The sequence below is a fragment of the Drosophila persimilis genome, unplaced genomic scaffold, assembly GCF_003286085.1.
Source record: "Drosophila persimilis strain 14011-0111.01,24,50 unplaced genomic scaffold, DperRS2 tig00000732-arrow-arrow-pilon, whole genome shotgun sequence".
NCBI lineage: Eukaryota > Metazoa > Arthropoda > Insecta > Diptera > Drosophilidae > Drosophila > Drosophila persimilis.
Window position 1 is genome coordinate 593,358 of NW_020825345.1, and position 18,556 is coordinate 611,913.

Below are 18,556 nucleotides of genomic sequence, written 5' to 3' on the forward strand. Positions count from 1 at the left end.
AAATTTCAAACAAAAACTCGCAAATAAAATACTATCTCTTCTTTTCAACTTTTGGTATTTTTCAAGAGATTTTTTTCTTTTAGGATTCAGTCACACTGAAAACTTTATTTTGACCAAAAAATGTAAATAAACCATATTTTTTTCGTAATTCCATTGAAATTATAATGAAGATCACAGATCTGAACGTTGACTGTCTTCTGGTGATTTTCAAGTATTGCTCTGAGAGCGAGTTGATGTCCCTAGGCAAGGCTAACCAGTACCTAGGAAGGATTATAGATGCTCACATTTTTTACCCACTTACGAGGGACCTACTCTTGTGCGGCCATAGAAATGAACCTTGTGTGGAAAAAAGGTCTGAATAGTTGAATAGGATGTGGAAGCGAAGGCAGTGTCTGTTAACAGAATATCTTATCATCGTTCAGAAACAAAACGCGTCTTACTTATCATGAGAGACTTCAAGTATCGCGAAATTGGCTGAGCGGAACATACCGCGAACGTCCCTACTATCACCATGCGCATCTGTTCCCAACGAAGTTGTGCCTCGAAAAAGACGCCTTGTACGTCACGCATGACAGTTATATACGCAAATACCGGCGACCAACTACCGAAGCCCTACCCCGATTGTTTGACGAAGAGATCACCACTCCCACGAGAAGCGACATATCGGACTTTGTAAAGAGGCAAGACACACTCTTTGCGGGTCGAGTCTGCGGCGCGTGCTTTTTGTGCGATGAAAATGGTATCACCGAACAGCAAATGCACCAGCCCAACGAGTATCTATACTGCGTCGACTTCATAAATGACGTATATGTCACCAGCACCGATACATGCTGCAAGGTGTGGCAGCGTTCCCAAGAGTTTGGACTGACGCACTTTGATCTGGCCATGAAACTGCAGCATTCATTCAAGTCTCTGAAATTGAGTGCTAATGGTGAATGGCTCTATGGGGGTCTCTACACAGACAAAGGTCGGCGTGCATTACGGGCTATCCACGTGGACAGGTAACTATTTATTTACAGACCGCTCATTTTTCAATAATGCTGACCCGATTTGTTTCCACAGTGGCGAGGAGGTTGTTCACAGCTCAAACACAATTTCCATATATGATCTCAAAATAAAGGATGAGCACATTCTTTTCACGGCCAATTTCGATACAACATTTAGAATGTTTGACCGACGCGTCGATCGAGATGTTGCCATTTGGGAGGATCCGTTCGACTCGTCCTTTTACTGCCTTGAGTACGATGGCCTGTATGCGGTGCTCTGCGGCACCAATCGACATGCCCGCGTCAATCTCTACGACATTCGAATGCCCAAATACGTGCAGTTGTTCTTTCCCGGCCGTACGCGTCAGCGGAACTGCCAGTCGCCCGTTTACAGTCTAGCCTGTGATAGCCAATATTTGTTTGTGGCCACGGACCACAATCTGCGGGTGTTCGACTTTAAGGCCAACTGCGGTGTTCGCAGGGACTATAGCCACATCTATGATTTTAATGGCTAACAAAGAACCTTGTTTTCAATTGTCAATGGCCAAAAAATGTATAGCAGATTACCCGTAGACTTATGCACTAGATATTCACATCCAAAAAAATCGGTTAAGCCATCCTTTTTAGTTCAAAGAATGCCAGCTAAGTAAAAGCGAATAAGGCTGTATATACGATACAAAATATAACATACAGACGGATCACTACAGATGTCTATTATTCTGAAAAAGGCCGCGTTGCACTTTAACCATTTACTTATATATATCTTTTAATTGTTAACGAAGTAGAACAACAATAACACTGCTGGGGACATTTGAAAAATACCCATAATCCAGTAGGATTATGTGGAAGATCCCTGTAGTTGAGGCTTTCAATGAAGCGACGAATTTTTTCAGATCGTGTTTCCCAAATCTGGTTGAGATCTCCTTCTATAGAGCGCAGGGCATTCACATACGATGGGTTCCGATGGTTTCTGCTGCATCGACAGGATTCTATGTTATCTCTACTAGTTTAAATTTGTTGTATTGATATCTAAGCTTGCAGACCAGGTCTTACTAAAAAAGAGGTGGCAAACAAATAATGCGAATATGTAGAATCATCAACAAAGTGTGTAAATATTTAATGGTAAATTGTTAAAAAAAAAACTATATTTTTTTAAAACAAATTTTATTGACCTGCCGACAAATTGGAACCACAAAACTTATTTGCTAAATTAGAAACTTTAAAACATCCACTTAAAAATCATGTACACAAACGTTATGATAGAAACTTATAAGTATGCATGAATATCGTATCGTATCGTAAAGCTACATATAGACATATGTACCTTGATGCATGTATGTAATACGTGATGTACATGGACTGTACGTTGCGCGCGAGACTTTACTTTGACTTTCAAATTGCAATTTCCTGGTCTAGTTGTATTTGTAATACGTTTCCGTGAGCTATAATCTATCACTGTAGAAAATTAAACTAAAACTACCAGAAATCGTTGTAACATATGTATACTCGTATCTTACAACGTTATGCTAGTAAAATTCACTTATGAAAGTGCACAGACACGTGCATATGTTCGTCAAATCGGTAAGGAAAGGAAAGGAAAGCGGAAGTTCGGCTCAGATTGGGGGCCAAAATTGGTCGTGATTTTTTTAGCAGGCACTTTTATCTATTCTGTAATTTCATGCATTTACAACTGGCGGCAACCTTGCGATGTATAAAAACGTGTATAAACTTAAGCCGAAAAAAAATTATGTTGAATACCGAGATAATAGTCTGCAAAGGATCGATCCATTTTTCATATTTCCATTGCCCAAGTAATCTTAGGTCTACTGTACACGGAGGAACATGGTGCTACAGCGACTACCTAGTAGAGTGTTTGCTTGCTGGCGAGAGCGGCGGTGATTTCTCTGAAGGCTTATCAGCTGTGGAAGGGATCGGCGGTTCTGCCGCACACGCACTCGCATCCGTGACTAAGTGCTCAGCGCACTGCGGATGGTCAAGGCCTTCATTCAGAGCAGCTGCTAGCTCGCCATTAAATTGCAGTAGACATCCCAGGGCACCAAAATATCCCTCATGCTCCAGGAAGAGTCCCTTCATTGTGCCATTCGACCAGAACTCCATAGCGTACGCCAGCAGCTTCATGGATATGGGGTTTACACGTAGAAAGTTTCCCACAAAGACCACCTAAAAGATTTATCAAGTTAGTCTGCGATTCCAACCGATCTTGTGTTAATATTCTACCCTGTCAATCTTCTCATTCAGTGCACACATCCGTGCTATGGAGCCAATATTGTTGGTTATAGTGACTAGTGTGGCATTGGCCAGGTCTTCGCGGGACACTGAAACCCGCTTGTCATCGATGTGCATTTGGCCAAAGCTGAAAACAAACGGATCGAAATATGTACAAAAACTGGCTTTAAAGGGAATCCCGGCTTTTATCGTGTGTTACCTGGATGCCACCAAATCTCCGGGCAGACCAAAGCGATTATAATCGCCGCCATAAATGTCCTTTACCAACTTGTCCACCTTCCTGTTGTCGCCCTTGGTAGCTAGCTGTATAGCTTCCTCAAAGGTTGTGCAGCCGGTCAGCAAACAGCATAGTCCGAGGAATGTACCGCCGCCCAAGCTAAACAAAAAGAAAAGCGAAGCCAAGGAATTAGGGAGGAGGATCCTTTTGCTCTATTATGAAATGTACCAACCTTGTGCCTGAGATACGCTTGTAGTTGTCGGGTCCGTAGACAGCCAGAATGGACACACCGGAGCCAACATTCACCAATATGAATGGAAATGGTTGCGAAAAATTGAATGCACGCTTCTCGCTTTTGCTGCAAGAAAGAGAATCATCGAAACTACATACATAAATAGTATAATATGGATGTGTCTGATGTGGTGTGGCCTTTACTTACATGATGTCTCGTGCGTTTTCATAGTAGTAGCATTCGGTGCGATTGTGGAGATCGGCAAAGAGTATACCCTTGATTAGCGTATCGAGCTCGTCGAATTTGGCCAGCTTCATGTTGACCTGATCGCGAAAATCCTTCTCGAATTTGAACGCTCCTCCCCCCGTGGCGCACACAGTGGTCACCAGTTCGGCCATGCCTTTTTGCTTGGCCAGGGACAGAAAGTTGCCCATATCTGTGGTCTGAAACCTAATGAAATGCAGGGACCCTCGTCTTTTACGTATCTCCACATTGTCCATCTGCAAGAGATATGATTAAAGAAAGAGTTAATCATATATAAGAAGTTATTTATAATTCAAAGAATCGTTGTACTTCGAGTATTTGTTCTTTTTGCATTGCCTTGTGCGTCACAGTGCGTTGTGCAAGATGCTTTGAAATGGAACATTCCAAGTACTACTTCGTATATATTAGAGGCCAGTTTTTTTGGCCAGGAACACGAGTGCACTAAGCTTCATAAATATGCCAATAGACTGACGACTCGACGCGCCCCATTAAAAAAACAACAGCCACAAGTGCAAAAGTCAACGATCGCGCCATGTAAGCTTTTGTCGTCAAAGCCTTCCCTTCCTACAGTGCGAGTACGTAAACATTTATATGTATGTATCCGTAGTTTCGCTATTTATTCAATGTACCTTTTGGCACTGCCCTATTGGGTAGTAGTTTGTATTTCCATGTGCCAGCCCGACAGGCAGCCAGCCAGCCAGCGAGCGTGCGCATCTCTGATTTGACATGCAGTTGAAATACGGTAGAAGTGTTGCTCTTTTGAGCTTAAATCTCCATCATCAGCTATAGAGGATTCACACGAATGTTTGTGAAACGACGCACAGCCCTAAACTAAGCACTCCAGTGCGGTGATGTGCAAACGGAAATTTTAGACACACAGAGAGACCAGCGTGCATATGAAATCATCAGACGGCGACCCATTCCGACCTGCACAAGGTGCCTTGTTGACTCTAGACGCGCAAATATCGCCTCTTGATCATATTTTAGATGATAATGACGATGATGATGGAATAATGGCCCTCAAAAGTGCTTCTTCCACATTTTGTTACAAAAGGCACACCACACCCATGCCATCCAGTATTCATGATGAAATGCAACGAATGTCATCAACCAAAAGTGCTTGGGTCTAAAGGTGATAATAGTATGGTATATGAGTGCCCTTGAATCATTGATCAAACTCTGCCTCTGTCTGCCTCTCTGCTCGTGTGAGCGGAGGGGGATCACCTTACCTGTAAGTGCGTATCGCGGTGTCCGGTTTTGCCATATGCAGAGTTTTTGGTTAGATAACGTCGTATATTCCGTAAAATGCCCGCCTCGCGATCCTGTTCGTCTGGCGTTATATCCTTGGGTTCGAAGTAAACCAATTTTGTGAGGGTGCCGCCAATGTCCATGCCAAACCATGGCATTGCTGAAAAAACGGGGAGAAACAAGTCAATATTTAGAGATGATGGCATTTCATATTGGGAAACACTTCAGTCGACCTTCAGCTACGTCCGCCCTATCAATCTGAGAAATCAGAGAAATCTGTGATGTGCTGTGCGTTTACCTATCAGGAGTTTTCGTCTCCCAACTGCCCCTCTATGAACTTGACAGAGGATACCGCTGCGTTGTAGCACCTCCATATGTCTCAAAAGGAAATCCCATTCCAGTTGCCACTGTTTGTTCACTATATCTTTTATCTATATGTATATTAACGGGAACTGTGCCACCCTACACTTTACACGATTATCATTGCTGATATCCGAAATTGATTAAATTTTAACTGTCAAATTTTTTATATGTATTTTTCTAGGGTTGCAATCATTCCAATAACCTCGAAAAAGAAAAATTTCAACACTAAAAAATATATACAATATAATATATAACAAAACATATATGTATACACATATTTATAGCTATAGCTCCTGCATGATACATCACATTGATGCTTGACGCTCGGAAAGCACAAGGGAATACCGCAAATCACAACAAATTGCATGTCTTGTGCGAGAATTTTTTGTTTTTATTGTTGCACACCGCTGGTGTTGCAGCACCCAATTTGTGTAGAATGGAACTAGACCGAATAATGCTTGTAATATCGAACCAAATTCAAGTCTCGGGCCAAGTTTGTGCCGCAAAGCCAAGCAACTAGTTTCCAAAACATTACAAGAGCAAAAAAGAAAAGAAATCGAACTTCAAACTGCTGACCGAATGAATGTTTGAAAGCGTTTCGGTTCATGTTCATTGTGTCAAGATCGAAGTGGCCGAGAAACTATGTCACACACAAGCATATAAATGCACACCCATGTATGATGTATGTCGATGTCTGTATGGGTGTATCTTGAGTTGCACGCACCGCTTTGGATGATAAGATCAAAGATCGATGTAAAATGTAGCGCCTCCGGCATGATGTAACCCGCCGTATTGTTATTATGAACGGAATGCGAGTGTATGCAAATAGCAGCAAATAAATTATTCCGCAGTTGAGGTACGCGAGTGAGAGGCGTAGAACGCGCTGCACATAACACGGAACTTGTAATCTAACACGCTTTCCGTTTACGTTTATTCGGTTCCACCCAATCCCATATGCACACACAGCCAAGTGCGTATTTGAGGTACATATATGTACATATGTATGAATGTGCAGTTGATTATAACTTTTTCTACACTTTATGTACAGATATCGTAAGGTATGTAATCGTATAGGTAGAGCGATTAGAGCGGGCGACCATAAACCGGAAACATTTTACTCTCACACAACCGAAGGCACAACGCGTCGATGGCTTCCAACTGCCGACTGAGACTGACGGATTATATATTAGCCGTCAAAAGCTATTGAATATTGGCAACAATTGGGTAAATCGAATCGAATCGAATCGAAACATGTGCGCCCCCGAAAGGGCGTGTCGGCGAGTAAATACACCGTTTCTTATCTGCACTTTGCTCGCGTCGGTTATCGCAGGTTGAATAAATGTCTAAAATGACCAAGTACGAGTACCAAGTATTTGACCACTCAATGAGACAGTGATATTATGTACGCGCCAGTACGAGACGACTGCTTTACTTGACTACCATAGCGCTAAGGTCGTGCCTCGATCAGTACGTTTCGATCATAGTACAAGCGATTGAATGTATTAAAACTATATCTTTGCCAGTCTACTATATAGAACATACATATGTACATATATGTTATACAGAAGTTGGTTCGCCTAGAGAAGTGAGATTGAAGTTTAGCCAAAGTTTCCAAATTACTTCTATTCCATTCATTATCCACCCTATTATTGGGTTTGGAATCTCCCACTTGAACTGTCTACAAAATCTATCAATCAAATGTTCGTACAATTATTCCGCAGCAAAGACACATACTACATAAGTACATATGTATGTTTGGTGATTATTCAGTATCTCGATCAGACAGAGACATATTAAATCTCTCTATCTGTATAAGTCTGACGGAATTTCCTTGTATTATTCCTAGTGGAAACTTACACATCAGCTCATCTACAGGCGAAGCGGCAGGGCTTGGGCTGGGGCTATGGCTGGGGGCAGTAGACAACATGTAATCGGAGGAACTTTGACGCTTGTTTTGATGTTTTTGTTGTTGTTCAAAAAATGGAGGAGAGCTCGCATCCATCTCCTTCGTCGACGGCTCATTCGTCGAACTGGAGGAGTCCTTGGAGCCGCTTCCCATAGCCTCACGCCATGCAGTGCGCCAAGAGTTTCGTTTTGTTGAGATCACAGGTGAGGTACTACTAGGTGGAGGTGAGGCGGTGGGTGCCAGCGAGGCGCTTGTGGATTTCTTATCGTTATGCAATTTGAATATTTTCAAATTGAATGAATATTTTGAGTCGCGCGTCGGAACTTTCATTTTGGCTGATTTTCTCTAAAAAAAAAAGTAGTACACACAACTATATCACAGGCTTTGCTTAAAGCAAACAATTGCCGCTTATTTACAACGAACGTAATGTAGCTTCAGATTTAAACAAAATTTCATTTAAATTTCCTATGGCTGTGTGGAGAGACTCGACTCGAGACTCGTCTCTATTTGGGTTTTTGCTTTGAGAAGACGAACAGCACAGCCAACGACGTGCGATCGCGCGATCCGATCCGTAGACCGTTCGAAAACAGGCATGAAACGCGTTTGAATGAAATTTTATTGTCACTTCGTACGAGCCGAACACCACCGACGAAAACAGCGGCAACGGCAACGCCGAAAGTAAATCAGCGCCAGGCAGGCCAGCGCTTGTGTCGACGTCACCATTGCTTTCGCATATGTATAAGCTCGTCTTGTACATACATATACGTACATATGTACATACATATATGCATATGTTCATATAGACATATACGTATAACCGTATTAATGAGCGGAGACATCGTCGAGTCGAAATGAACTTAAACATTACGAAAATACATTTAAAACAAATCCAAAGCAACAACGACCTAGTATGAACCCTCGCGAGGAGACGGGAAGGGACGTAATCGAGCTTAGCATTTTGGTGTGCGTGTACGAGAAGAGAACCCAAAGTCGTTCATCTCTCCGATGCTAGATGCATGTCTTCTTCATCCATTCATGGTCAGGCCTCAGACACTCTTTTCACAGCGACCACATCATGATAAGAGGAACTGGGGCGGTGCAAAAGAGCATTCGCAGAGTGATGAAAGTCCATGGGACAGTTCATATGTTCATAGTCTCTAAATCAGTCACTGTAACCACACATACATATAATTATCATAGATCTGACCTTCGCATGCTGCCACACACCAAGTACATAGATCACTTGCGATAATGCCATCCCATACATATCTACATAGTTTAAAACATGCAGAACATGAAACAAGACAGTTTGTGTAGAAAAAACTTACCTTTCGCCAAATGGTAGCTTAGGGATATCGGATCATCTTCTATCATGCTGATATTCAATATTCAATTGGCCACTCTGCCACCGAACAATAGAATAGAAAGCCAACGGGTCGGACACAAATGCTTACAATTTTCGCAAAGGTTTGCAGTAATTGCAGATAGGGGCGATGACTTTATCGGGGATCGGGGCTTGTGGTAAAAGCAAACTTAGGACGTCAAATGATGTGCTAAGCGGCGCTGGCTGGGACCGTGCAGTTCTACATATGTATGTATGTATGTGTATGTATGTGGCACGGTTGGAGCTGGAATTGATGCCCTCGAATCCTTGTGCAAAATATGATGTATTATTGTTTTCCAAAGCGTTCGGAAAGATGATATAAGTGCTGCTCTATTGAACCGACAGCATTATTGTTTGTTTATGCCACGATCTCACAATAAAAGCTTCAAAACATTTACGAGAATTTATTTATTAATTTTCAGGGATCAGATCAGCTGTTGTAGCAGTGTGACTGAGCCTCAGATATATACCGAAATATACCGTCTCATTTTCAAAATATACCGATAAGAAATGTTGTTGTATTAAAAAAGTTACAATATTCTTTCCTTTCTTGCTTAGCCTTGAAACTGTAAAATACAATATTTTTCTTTATGTAAAATAGTCTTAATATTATAAAACAGATGACACTAATCATTATATTCATCATCAGTGTAATTTTCCTTGGCATTTGGGAAAAGCATTTCTTGTTCCCGTTCAAAATAAGCAAGAAAATACACTGTTTTATAGTGGTATATTTATTATCACTTTATTTATACCTTCATCTCAATTTTCACGTCAAAGTACACCGAAGAGTAAGTGATGGTACCAGTGCTGTTAGGTGTTTAATAGATACAAAAATACTCCATAACGGCTCAACATCTTGTTGCCATTTTAAAATATTTAATTATGTAAAATGTATTGTATATGTAAATGTGTACATACATTATATACTGTAAGGTTAGTGCTGAAACCCAGAACAAGGCCTATATATTACGGGCTCATTTTGAAGTTACTGTAATGGGTTTGTGTGTTGAGTATGTGTTGTTATTTTATTTATTTAAATTCTTCTTTTCAAACTTTCCAGCACTGCAAAACAGCTGGTAAAACTGTCAAGACACGGAACAGAACAAAAACAAAGAATCAGGCATTTAATTTATTTAATCTGGAAAGTGGATTTAAAAACTGAGCGCAATGGCTCGTGATACGGAAAACTCAAAATTTAGTTTCCCTGCTTGCTGGGAAGACGTAGAAATTATGCAAATTAATTTCGCAACGTTTCGCCCGCGTCATTTAAACATTGAAGATTATGAGACAAAGATGAAATTCTGGAAAGATCTTGTAACGCAATACCTCAAGTTTTGGGGCCAAATTACGTTTAGTTTGCGGGATCTGCAACTAAAACTCATGAGAGGCGACCAACTGCCTGCCTGTCTGGATACAGTTTTATCGGAGATGTACCAGCAGAATCAGATCCGACCGCGCACCGATCATGATCCAGAAAATAGCTGGACCGGATGGCTGATAAACAGCCTGGTAAAACGTCCTTTATCCTGGAGCTGGCTCAAGTTAAAGCACAGCGTTGTGGGCGAGGATGTGGAGGCGACGAAACTAGTGGAATGGATACATCTGGAAGTTTTAAATGTAAGGAGAACACACAATAATTTTAACTGCTTACAATCGTTGACTCATTCGCACCCAGGACATTTGCGGCCTTATGATTAAGAAGATATTGCCCGAGAACCGAGGAAAACTGTTCCATTTTGATGCGTTCAAGTCCCTTTGCGACGTCCATCACATTCGCATCCATGCGGAGAAGGACATCTTTGCTTGCCTGATCACCCTGCATGCCCGTCATCTGGTTGGGTTGGAGTTCAAAACCGAAAAGCAAGCGCGTTGCATTCATTTAATAAAAATACCATGTAAGTGCTGAGACACTGACTATAACGGAGAGCCAATACTGATCCCTAACTTTATTCAATGTAGTCAAGGAAACAGACGATCTTAGCATTAATGAATTAGATCTTGGCGTTCACCGTCTACAGATCACACAAGCAGATCTACTTAAGCAGCTGCAGAACCTAGAGGAGGAAATCAAGGCAAACGACGAGAAGGCGCGTCAGTACATAAAGGAGAATAAGCGGCAAATGGCCAAGACGTACCTTCGCAAAAGGCATCTGGTTGAAAAGAATCACGGTAGTGTAAATGATCCCTCTCAGCCTTGGCTACAGTTCTTTAACTCTTTCGATTGTGATTTTCAGAGCGACGCAGCCTTGCACTATACAACATTGAATTGCTCCTTTCTAGCGTGGAAGAGGCCCAAAACAGTGGCGTAGTTCGCGATGCATATAAAATTGGCTCCAGCACATTGCAAAAAATTCTCTCCAACTCTGGCCTCAAGTACGACAATGTCGATGAAGTTCTGGCCGATGTGCAAGAATCTCTGGAACAGCACCGAGAGGTCCAAGATGTCCTGTCCAATGGCGTATTAGATACAGCCTCCACCCAGGAAGATGATCAGCTCGAAAATGAACTGCGCGCTCTGTGTGGGGAAACTAATTCAGTATCGAATGCAGCAGTTATCAACAACAACGAGAGACTGGAGGTCGTAATTAGTGATCAAGAGATGATTGAAATGTTGGCAAACCTTGAAGTTGAGGAGGCTAGCGTCTCTCTACCAAGTACCAGAACCGTTAAACCCTGTAAGAGTGTTAGCAGCGCATAGTTAAAACTTTGTATTAGAGTTTTTTTTTTTATAATTTTTATTTAAGCTATGCCAAAAATCACTTTGGTGTTTGATTTGTGCATTAAAGAGATTCCGCACGAAAAGTACGTTTATAGTTTGCTTTATTCTATTTTCATTCTGTACAAAATGCGTCCTTATAATAAACTATGGCTTATGGCTATGGCTAGACAAATGTTTCCATAAGTAGGAATTCGAAAATACACGAGACATACATGCTTTGTTTTCCTATCCATGATAGTATCATATACAGAACGAGAAAAGTGTACATCCAATATATTGTAAGGCAATACAGCGAAATGCTTCGCATCGCCCGAGGTGCATGTGCCGCTCCAATACTCCAGTACTCGTACCATGCTTTGCATAATATATACATATATGTATAGGCGTATAAATATAAGAAATCCGAAGCACTTTTCGAAATGCTTCTTTGTTCAGGTTCGGCCTTTATATATTATATATACATATATGTACTTATATATGTATAAATCTAATAATCACTAAGGCAAATTTGCGCTCCTATGTATTGCAGACACGCCACTCCCAGTCCAGTCCCATAGGGTTTGTTATGTGTGGATTTGGAAAAGTATCAAAATACTTAAAATCGTACAGATAAAGCAGATCAGTACCGGCAGGATGACAATAAAACGCAGTGATCTGCAAATAAACAAAAACTGTTAGGTGAATTATGATTCTTTCATTATGTTTTACGAACCTTCCTTGCCCTAGGGCCGGGTGTCAGAGATTCAGATCCATGTCAGCCTCAAGATCAATATGGTTTATCGAGTTGGCCGTGCTATTGAAGATTTGATTATCGGATGTGCTGTTGTTGCCCGTTGGCCCCGCTGTGGTCCCGCTGTTGTCTCCGCCCGTACCTCGCTTCGATTTACCTAGCAGCCAGCAAGAGAACACTTTTTCCCAATTTTGCACATTAATTATCGCGAAGATGGATTTGAGTTTTTACATGAGAGAGCAAGGAAATTATAACAAAAGGAAAATCGTAACTAGGCCTCAGAGAACCGATGAATTTATATACATAAGTAAAAACCGCCGTCGGCGACTTTTTCCAACACAAAAGTAATTTTAAGTATGTTAAAAACATCAAAAATTGTGTGTGAAAACTAGTCCGATTGAAGCCTTAGCTCGCCTGAACTTTTGGAGGTGTCTGGGTACACATGTTGGGATGTGGGATGTGGGAGAGATAGAATGAAGAGTGTGTGACCACTTACCTCCTGTAAAGCACAAACAGCCCTCGTCATCGCTGGGCGAGTCTCGACGCGAGCTCTTTAGCTTTACTTCCTTGTTCAGCTCGTTTAAACAGCGCTGATAGTAGTCGTAGTCCTTCAGATACCACACGGGTGGCCAGCGATGTTCCCGCAAATATTCTTGATTATCCTGGTGCAGCGCCTTCAGGCCCTTGAGTGAGAACTTACAAATAATGTTGTAATTGACGCACAGATACGACATGCACCATTCGGCCAACTGATGTGCGTTGTGCAGCTGCGCGGGAAAACACAATTAGTAATGCAAATACTTCACAATGGCCAATTACTAACCTTTACTGGCTCCAGCAACTTTAAGCAATGATCCACTGTTTCATTGGTTTCGTTCTGTGAAATTAGTGTGAGATCCTCGATGACTCGGCACTCAACTAGATTGAGCAGACGCGGCAGGCATAATCGATTGGCTAGCTCTAGCAGATTGAGACATTTGACGGCCGAAATAGGTGGAATCTGGTCAGTGTACAGATAGCACAGTAGCTTATGGAATGTGTAGATTGTAACGCCAGGGAATACGATCTAACACACAAAGAAACTTGAGATTGTTAATAAACACACACACACATAATAGCAAATCCTACTACTGCATCCTCATCTAAGACTCTTACCACATTGGAATGGGCTTCGCGAAAGTCGCCTAGCAGCATGGCGCGCATCACGTCGCACCGTCCCACCAGTACAGCCCGGTGTGCCTGTAAGAATTACAAAATTTACCGAAGAAAAATATTTTAAGTAGACGTGGGCAGGGTTTTTATACACGATACTTATAGAGTATGGGGGTATATTCGATTTGTGGTGCAAGTGGCTGTGTAACACCCAGAAGGATGCGTTTCCGATACCATAAAGTACAGACAGGTGTATTCCTCTAAGCATCGATAGCCGAGTCGATAGAGCTTTGTCGGTCTGTCCGTCTTGTTTGACGCCTAGTTCTTAGAGCTCTAGAGTAACCAAATTTGGTGTACAGACCTCTGTGATATCACACTGAATCAAGTTTGTTTCAAAATGTTTGTCCCGCCCCCTTCCTTGCAGAATCATAGAGAATGATCATATCCACCAGATTGCCGAATCTGGATAAGATTGGATCATTTTTATAGACAAAAGGAACAAATGAAAGTGCAGTGGCAACGGTACGCCTTTCACGCGCTTACTAATTCTCTCTCTCTCTCTCTCCCCCCCTTTTTTCTGTCTGTCACACTCTTCCTCATGCAGTGTGCGCGCTCTGTCGGAGGGGAGGCAGATATAAAAAAGCTCACATGTACATATACTAACTGAGGATCGGGTATAAACATAGAGTCGCGGCCCTTGCCGTTTAAAAAACATAAAAAAAAAAATAAATAAATAAAATCTTTATCATATTTCGGTCGTGCGTCTGGTAGACAGCAGTTGTCGAACAATAAATAAATCTCGGAGCAAGGACGTGGCTGCCTCTTCTCCAAATATATATCCTCTCACCTTCATTAAACCGTCATCCAACTCGAAGGTGACATCGCTGAAGCAGCCGTCCCCAATGCAATGACGCTCCAGACTTTCTTTGATGCGCTGAAATAGTAAGGAAAGAGCGAGTTAAATCGGAATAGACATAATCAGAAGGCATAGCTTACAAGACAAATGTGCGGATTTGGTTCATCACTGGAGGAGCTGTCCATAACAGTTTGTGGCTTGGACAGAAGCTGCGTCAATTGCGGAAGTTCTAACAAATCGGCGGCATCTCTGATTTCCTGTCAGTAAGCACAATCGATTGAAAATGTCACCATGGAGGCAGAATGGCTTTCTTTACCTGCAGATTGTTGCAGCTTTTGTCAATGGTGCCCGTATAAATAAACCTGAGGCATTGGTGCAGGGCCTGGGGCGAGATGAGCTTGCTGAGCGTCACAATTGTTTGCAGTCCGTTCACGCCACGCTGGTTCTCCACCTGCATTAGGCGTATGCTCTGTAGAACAGGATGATGTAGCTCTCTGTACAGATCGTTGGAATGCTTTGACTCTAGAGGCAGGGCCTGATAGCTAGAGCGCCGCTTTAAATGTTCCCACATCCTGTGACCATACAAAAATAAAGGGTGTTAGCCCAGGTTCCAGATTCAAAGACAACTGTCATCACATACCGCTGTGTTCGGGATTCGTAGCGGATTAGAGATTCAGTGTCGTCGTTGAAGTCCGCAATGGTCGCCTCTCCGAACGTTGAGCTGACCATACTGGACTCGCTGCTACTGCGACCTCCCATGTCGCTTAGCTCTGTGCTCAGGAGACGCTGGAATGTACTAGATGCGGCAGACAGCATAAATCTATGCACGGCAAACTTGGTTCCCCCTGACCCCACCAAGATGAGGTCTGTGTAGGCTTGCGACAGGAACATGTTGTAGATATCCTGCCGGTAGTGACCCACCATCACGGTGACCTCTGGTGGCGGCGGTTTAGGCGGCCGAAACGGTGCCTGCAGCAACGGTTTCTGCACCTTCTTCAGGTTTGTCATCCAGAACCGCTGCTGACGCCGGGCAATCAACGCCGAACGGATGGCATTCTCAAACACTTCATTCACGCCGAAGTACGTAAAGACACTGGTCTCGTAGTAGGCAACGCCCAGCTCCTTGGCCACAGCTCGTGCCTCGTCCGGCATGACCAGGTCGCTCTTTAGGGCGGCCCTAAAACAAACAAAAAGAGGCAGAAAGAGGTAAACGTTGGGACTTGAGCTTGAGGTGTGTAAAATAGCATACCGCACAAATGTACCCTTTTCACCAAAATACGACAGATAATTCTCATCGCGGTACATATAACGCAGATCGTTTTTGCAGCCCACGAGTATCACGGGCACATCGGGACAGAAGCGTCGTATTTCGGGATACCACATAACCTTGCAGTTTCGCAATGAAATGGGGCTCGCGATGGAGAAGCACAGCAGCACCACATCGGATCTGCCAAAGAGAAGCGCAAAAGATTAGATACGCTCTAAAAAGGCATTTATTCTATAGAATTGTTGACCAACCGTCCGTAAGCAAACCGTCGGTCTTTGTCATGATCGCCGAATGTATCCCACAGCCGCAGCGAGACATTCACTCCATCGACCACCTCCCATGACCTTTCAAGTACCTTGAAGATAATAAAGGAATTATATGGAATGCATACATGTAGGAACGATTGCAGCTTACGTCTTTGTATATGCGATACTGATCGATCGCCCACACGGTTGGTACATGCGTGGAAAGCAGCTGCGAGAGCGAAACATGCTTGTTGCAGGCTCGTGCACAGATAAGTCGCGTCTTACCCACTGCTGTGTCTCCCACCAGTACGCACTTAACCAGCTCTTGATGGGGCTGTTCGTTATCCATGTTCGACAGGAAGCCAACTGAAAGGGTTCGGGCTCGGGTTCGGGGTTCCCACAACTGGATTCTGGACTATAAAAAGAAAAAACAAAAGCAAATCAACTAATTTTTCTCTATGTAAATATGGTATAAGTACATAGATCAGTAGATTATGGAGGTTTTAGATTGCTTTCGAAGATCGTATACTTATTACTCGCGGAACGAACAAAGAAATTAGTTTTAGATATTTCCTCCTGCCCTTATGAACATTTTGTATTTTGTATTTTTGTGTTGCGGAATAGACGTTCGACTAAAGCTTGTCTTCTTATTCATTGGTTTAACGATATTAGGATAAGAAAATCCATTTTCGGCATGTGCTAATCAAGTGTAACCCTGTCGGCCATACCGTTACCATACGGTGGGGTGTGCTTTCGTCACTAGAGTAATAATTGTACCTGTTCTGCTATGTTTACGTTTTTCAATGGAAACCAGTAAAAGGCGTAAAGCAAGCCACAATTAAGAATCTTTCCATACAGTGGGATATTGCTGTTGCTTTACAAATCGATTCAGATTGGATAAATTCGAGGGCACATGCTAAGTTTTTATTCAACAATCTCGTGAAGTCGAGATATGATAATTAATTAATAATACACAGACGCAGTAAGAACTCTGAAGTCGATATGCTCGACTGGAGAACTATCCAGCACCTTTCTTTTGTGAAAAAAACTTTGAATTTTAACTACCTACATTTGATAGCAAAAATTACCTATAAACTTTAGGTCAGTCATTTATTGTTAGGTTACTGCAGAAGGGACACGCATTTTTGAATGATCTCTTTTAGAGGTACGCGTGGCACGATCCTCTCATACAAAATGACAATGCATTGACCCCTGCCGAGGCACGCACTGGCTGCCGTCCAAGCAGCTCTTTTGGTCTCGTCTCTAATTGAATTTAATTGGAGCTGCAATAACAATATCTGCGCTCAAACCTCAGCGACAAAGAGACCACACACACCAGACACTGCATGTGTAAGATCTGCATTGTCGGGCGATCCTGAGGTCGATCTTGAGATCGAGAGCTTCAGTCTATTTTTGGAACTGGAACAATTCAAATTAAATCAAACATAGGAAGAAGCAATCGATACCCACGGCAGCTACCAACGTTTTAACATTTTTCGATCGAACACAAAAGTACTAGAACTTCTGTAGTTGGAGTTTAAACAACAGATTAACAATTCGAGACTTTCAACAATCAATTGATAATGAAAAGAAAACAAGAACAAGCGCTGGGGCTTCGTTTGATTTGTTTTTGTTTTTGTTTTTTGGCACAATCTTGACTTATAATTGTAATTTATGAAGCGGGAGGCTCAAGTCAAGTAAATAATATTATCGCAAATTACGCCAAAGGAGATAGCAATTAAAGAGGTCGGTCGGTTGCATTGTCAACAAAGATAGAAAGAAACTTAATTATGGGTAATCTAGGTTTAATTTAGCTGAAATTCCAGAGGTTATTCTGTATTTAGATCAAAAGATAGGGTATCATAAGGGTCTTAGTCATGCATCATGCTCTGATTGCCATCTTTTCGTGAATGCCGAAATGTCTCCTTTTTATTTTGCTTGCCTATTGATTTTCTCTTACCCCCCCAACACACACACGCACACATAGCACGAGCACGAACACACACAAACACGGCGCACCTACACTAATAAAATAGTATGTGGATCTTAAAGCTCCCTCACACTCACGCTCTACTCTGAGGTTTTCTTAGGAAAATCTTAGGAAAGGAAACCGTTTAAACAGCCATCCATCCCCGGACACGACCATCGTACATGCCATGTATTAAATAAATTACAACTTTTATGCCGAAGAAAACATCAATCTGACATTCACTTGCACTTTTTAGCACGCATTACCTCTGTGTGGGTGCACACGGTGAATAAACAATTTGTATTGGCAATTGATTTGATTGTCGGTCCAGCTGGATGATTAGCAACTAAATAAATGAGATACAGTGAACACATACCTTGAGCTATCTGCCTCACAAGCTCAAATTGTACGCGTTTGGCCCAATGTTCTTACTTTTGCGTATTGCACTTATCAACACACACACTAAAGCACAACATTTTTACAATAAATTGCCATTTATTTTTGTACCAACACATAAACCACAACACAGGTCCTGGTTAAACGCGCTTCATGGTAAGAAAAATGCCATCGTTGCGTTTCCGCTGCACTGTTGTTGACTCATTAGCTTTTATTTCATGCGGAGTACCAGAATAAACGGATAAAATGCAGTTTCATTTTCAAAATATACATATACCGATGAAAAACCGAACTTATCCCACTTAAGCCCCCTTTATTTAAACAGGATAACAACTAGAGTTAAACCACGGAAAATAATACGAATAATAATTA

General features: G+C 42.1%; 4 protein-coding genes across 10 annotated transcripts; 2 read left to right on the top strand and 2 right to left on the bottom strand.

Annotated features, from left to right (window-relative positions):
- Positions 1–141: 141 nt before the first annotated feature.
- LOC6603351 (F-box/WD repeat-containing protein 4) lies at positions 142–1,690 on the top strand. The gene is made up of 3 exons (XM_002028296.2): positions 142–352; positions 423–1,001; positions 1,063–1,690. The coding sequence occupies exons 1-3, from the start codon at positions 165–167 to the stop codon at positions 1,499–1,501; spliced, it is 1,206 nt and encodes a 401-aa protein (XP_002028332.1). The 5' UTR covers positions 142–164; the 3' UTR covers positions 1,502–1,690.
- Positions 1,691–2,133: 443 nt separating this feature from the next.
- On the bottom strand, positions 2,134–9,170 carry LOC6603352 (pantothenate kinase 3). 6 transcript variants are annotated; one of them, XM_026992302.1, is made up of 7 exons: positions 8,792–9,170; positions 5,176–5,354; positions 3,890–4,182; positions 3,683–3,832; positions 3,433–3,609; positions 3,225–3,360; positions 2,134–3,167 (listed from the first exon to the last, which is right to left on the bottom strand). In XM_026992302.1, the coding sequence occupies exons 1-7, from the start codon at positions 8,835–8,837 to the stop codon at positions 2,844–2,846; spliced, it is 1,305 nt and encodes a 434-aa protein (XP_026848103.1). In that variant the 5' UTR covers positions 8,838–9,170; the 3' UTR covers positions 2,134–2,843. The 6 variants fall into 6 exon arrangements, with proteins under 6 accessions (XP_026848103.1, XP_026848105.1, XP_002028333.1 ...); XM_026992304.1 differs by having other exon boundaries at positions 3,683–3,808; positions 8,792–9,169; XM_002028297.2 differs by lacking the exon at positions 8,792–9,170 and adding an exon at positions 7,415–8,042 and having other exon boundaries at positions 3,683–3,808.
- Positions 9,171–9,965: 795 nt separating this feature from the next.
- LOC6603353 (charged multivesicular body protein 7) lies at positions 9,966–11,655 on the top strand. The gene is made up of 4 exons (XM_002028298.2): positions 9,966–10,467; positions 10,526–10,745; positions 10,810–11,019; positions 11,085–11,655. The coding sequence occupies exons 1-4, from the start codon at positions 10,018–10,020 to the stop codon at positions 11,546–11,548; spliced, it is 1,344 nt and encodes a 447-aa protein (XP_002028334.1). The 5' UTR covers positions 9,966–10,017; the 3' UTR covers positions 11,549–11,655.
- Positions 11,654–18,285, bottom strand: LOC6603354 (rho-related BTB domain-containing protein 1). Of its 2 annotated transcripts, none has more exons than XM_026992298.1 (13): positions 18,165–18,285; positions 15,989–16,234; positions 15,826–15,929; positions 15,557–15,754; positions 14,948–15,484; positions 14,624–14,879; positions 14,448–14,564; positions 14,299–14,385; positions 13,455–13,538; positions 13,123–13,365; positions 12,796–13,066; positions 12,282–12,477; positions 11,654–12,223 (listed from the first exon to the last, which is right to left on the bottom strand). In XM_026992298.1, exons 2-12 carry the CDS (start codon positions 16,166–16,168, stop codon positions 12,305–12,307), a joined length of 2,250 nt encoding a protein of 749 aa, XP_026848099.1. In that variant the 5' UTR covers positions 16,169–16,234; positions 18,165–18,285; the 3' UTR covers positions 11,654–12,223; positions 12,282–12,304. The 2 variants fall into 2 exon arrangements, with proteins under 2 accessions (XP_026848099.1, XP_026848100.1); XM_026992299.1 differs by lacking the exon at positions 18,165–18,285 and adding an exon at positions 16,299–16,314.
- Between the last annotated feature and the right edge of the window lie 271 nt (positions 18,286–18,556).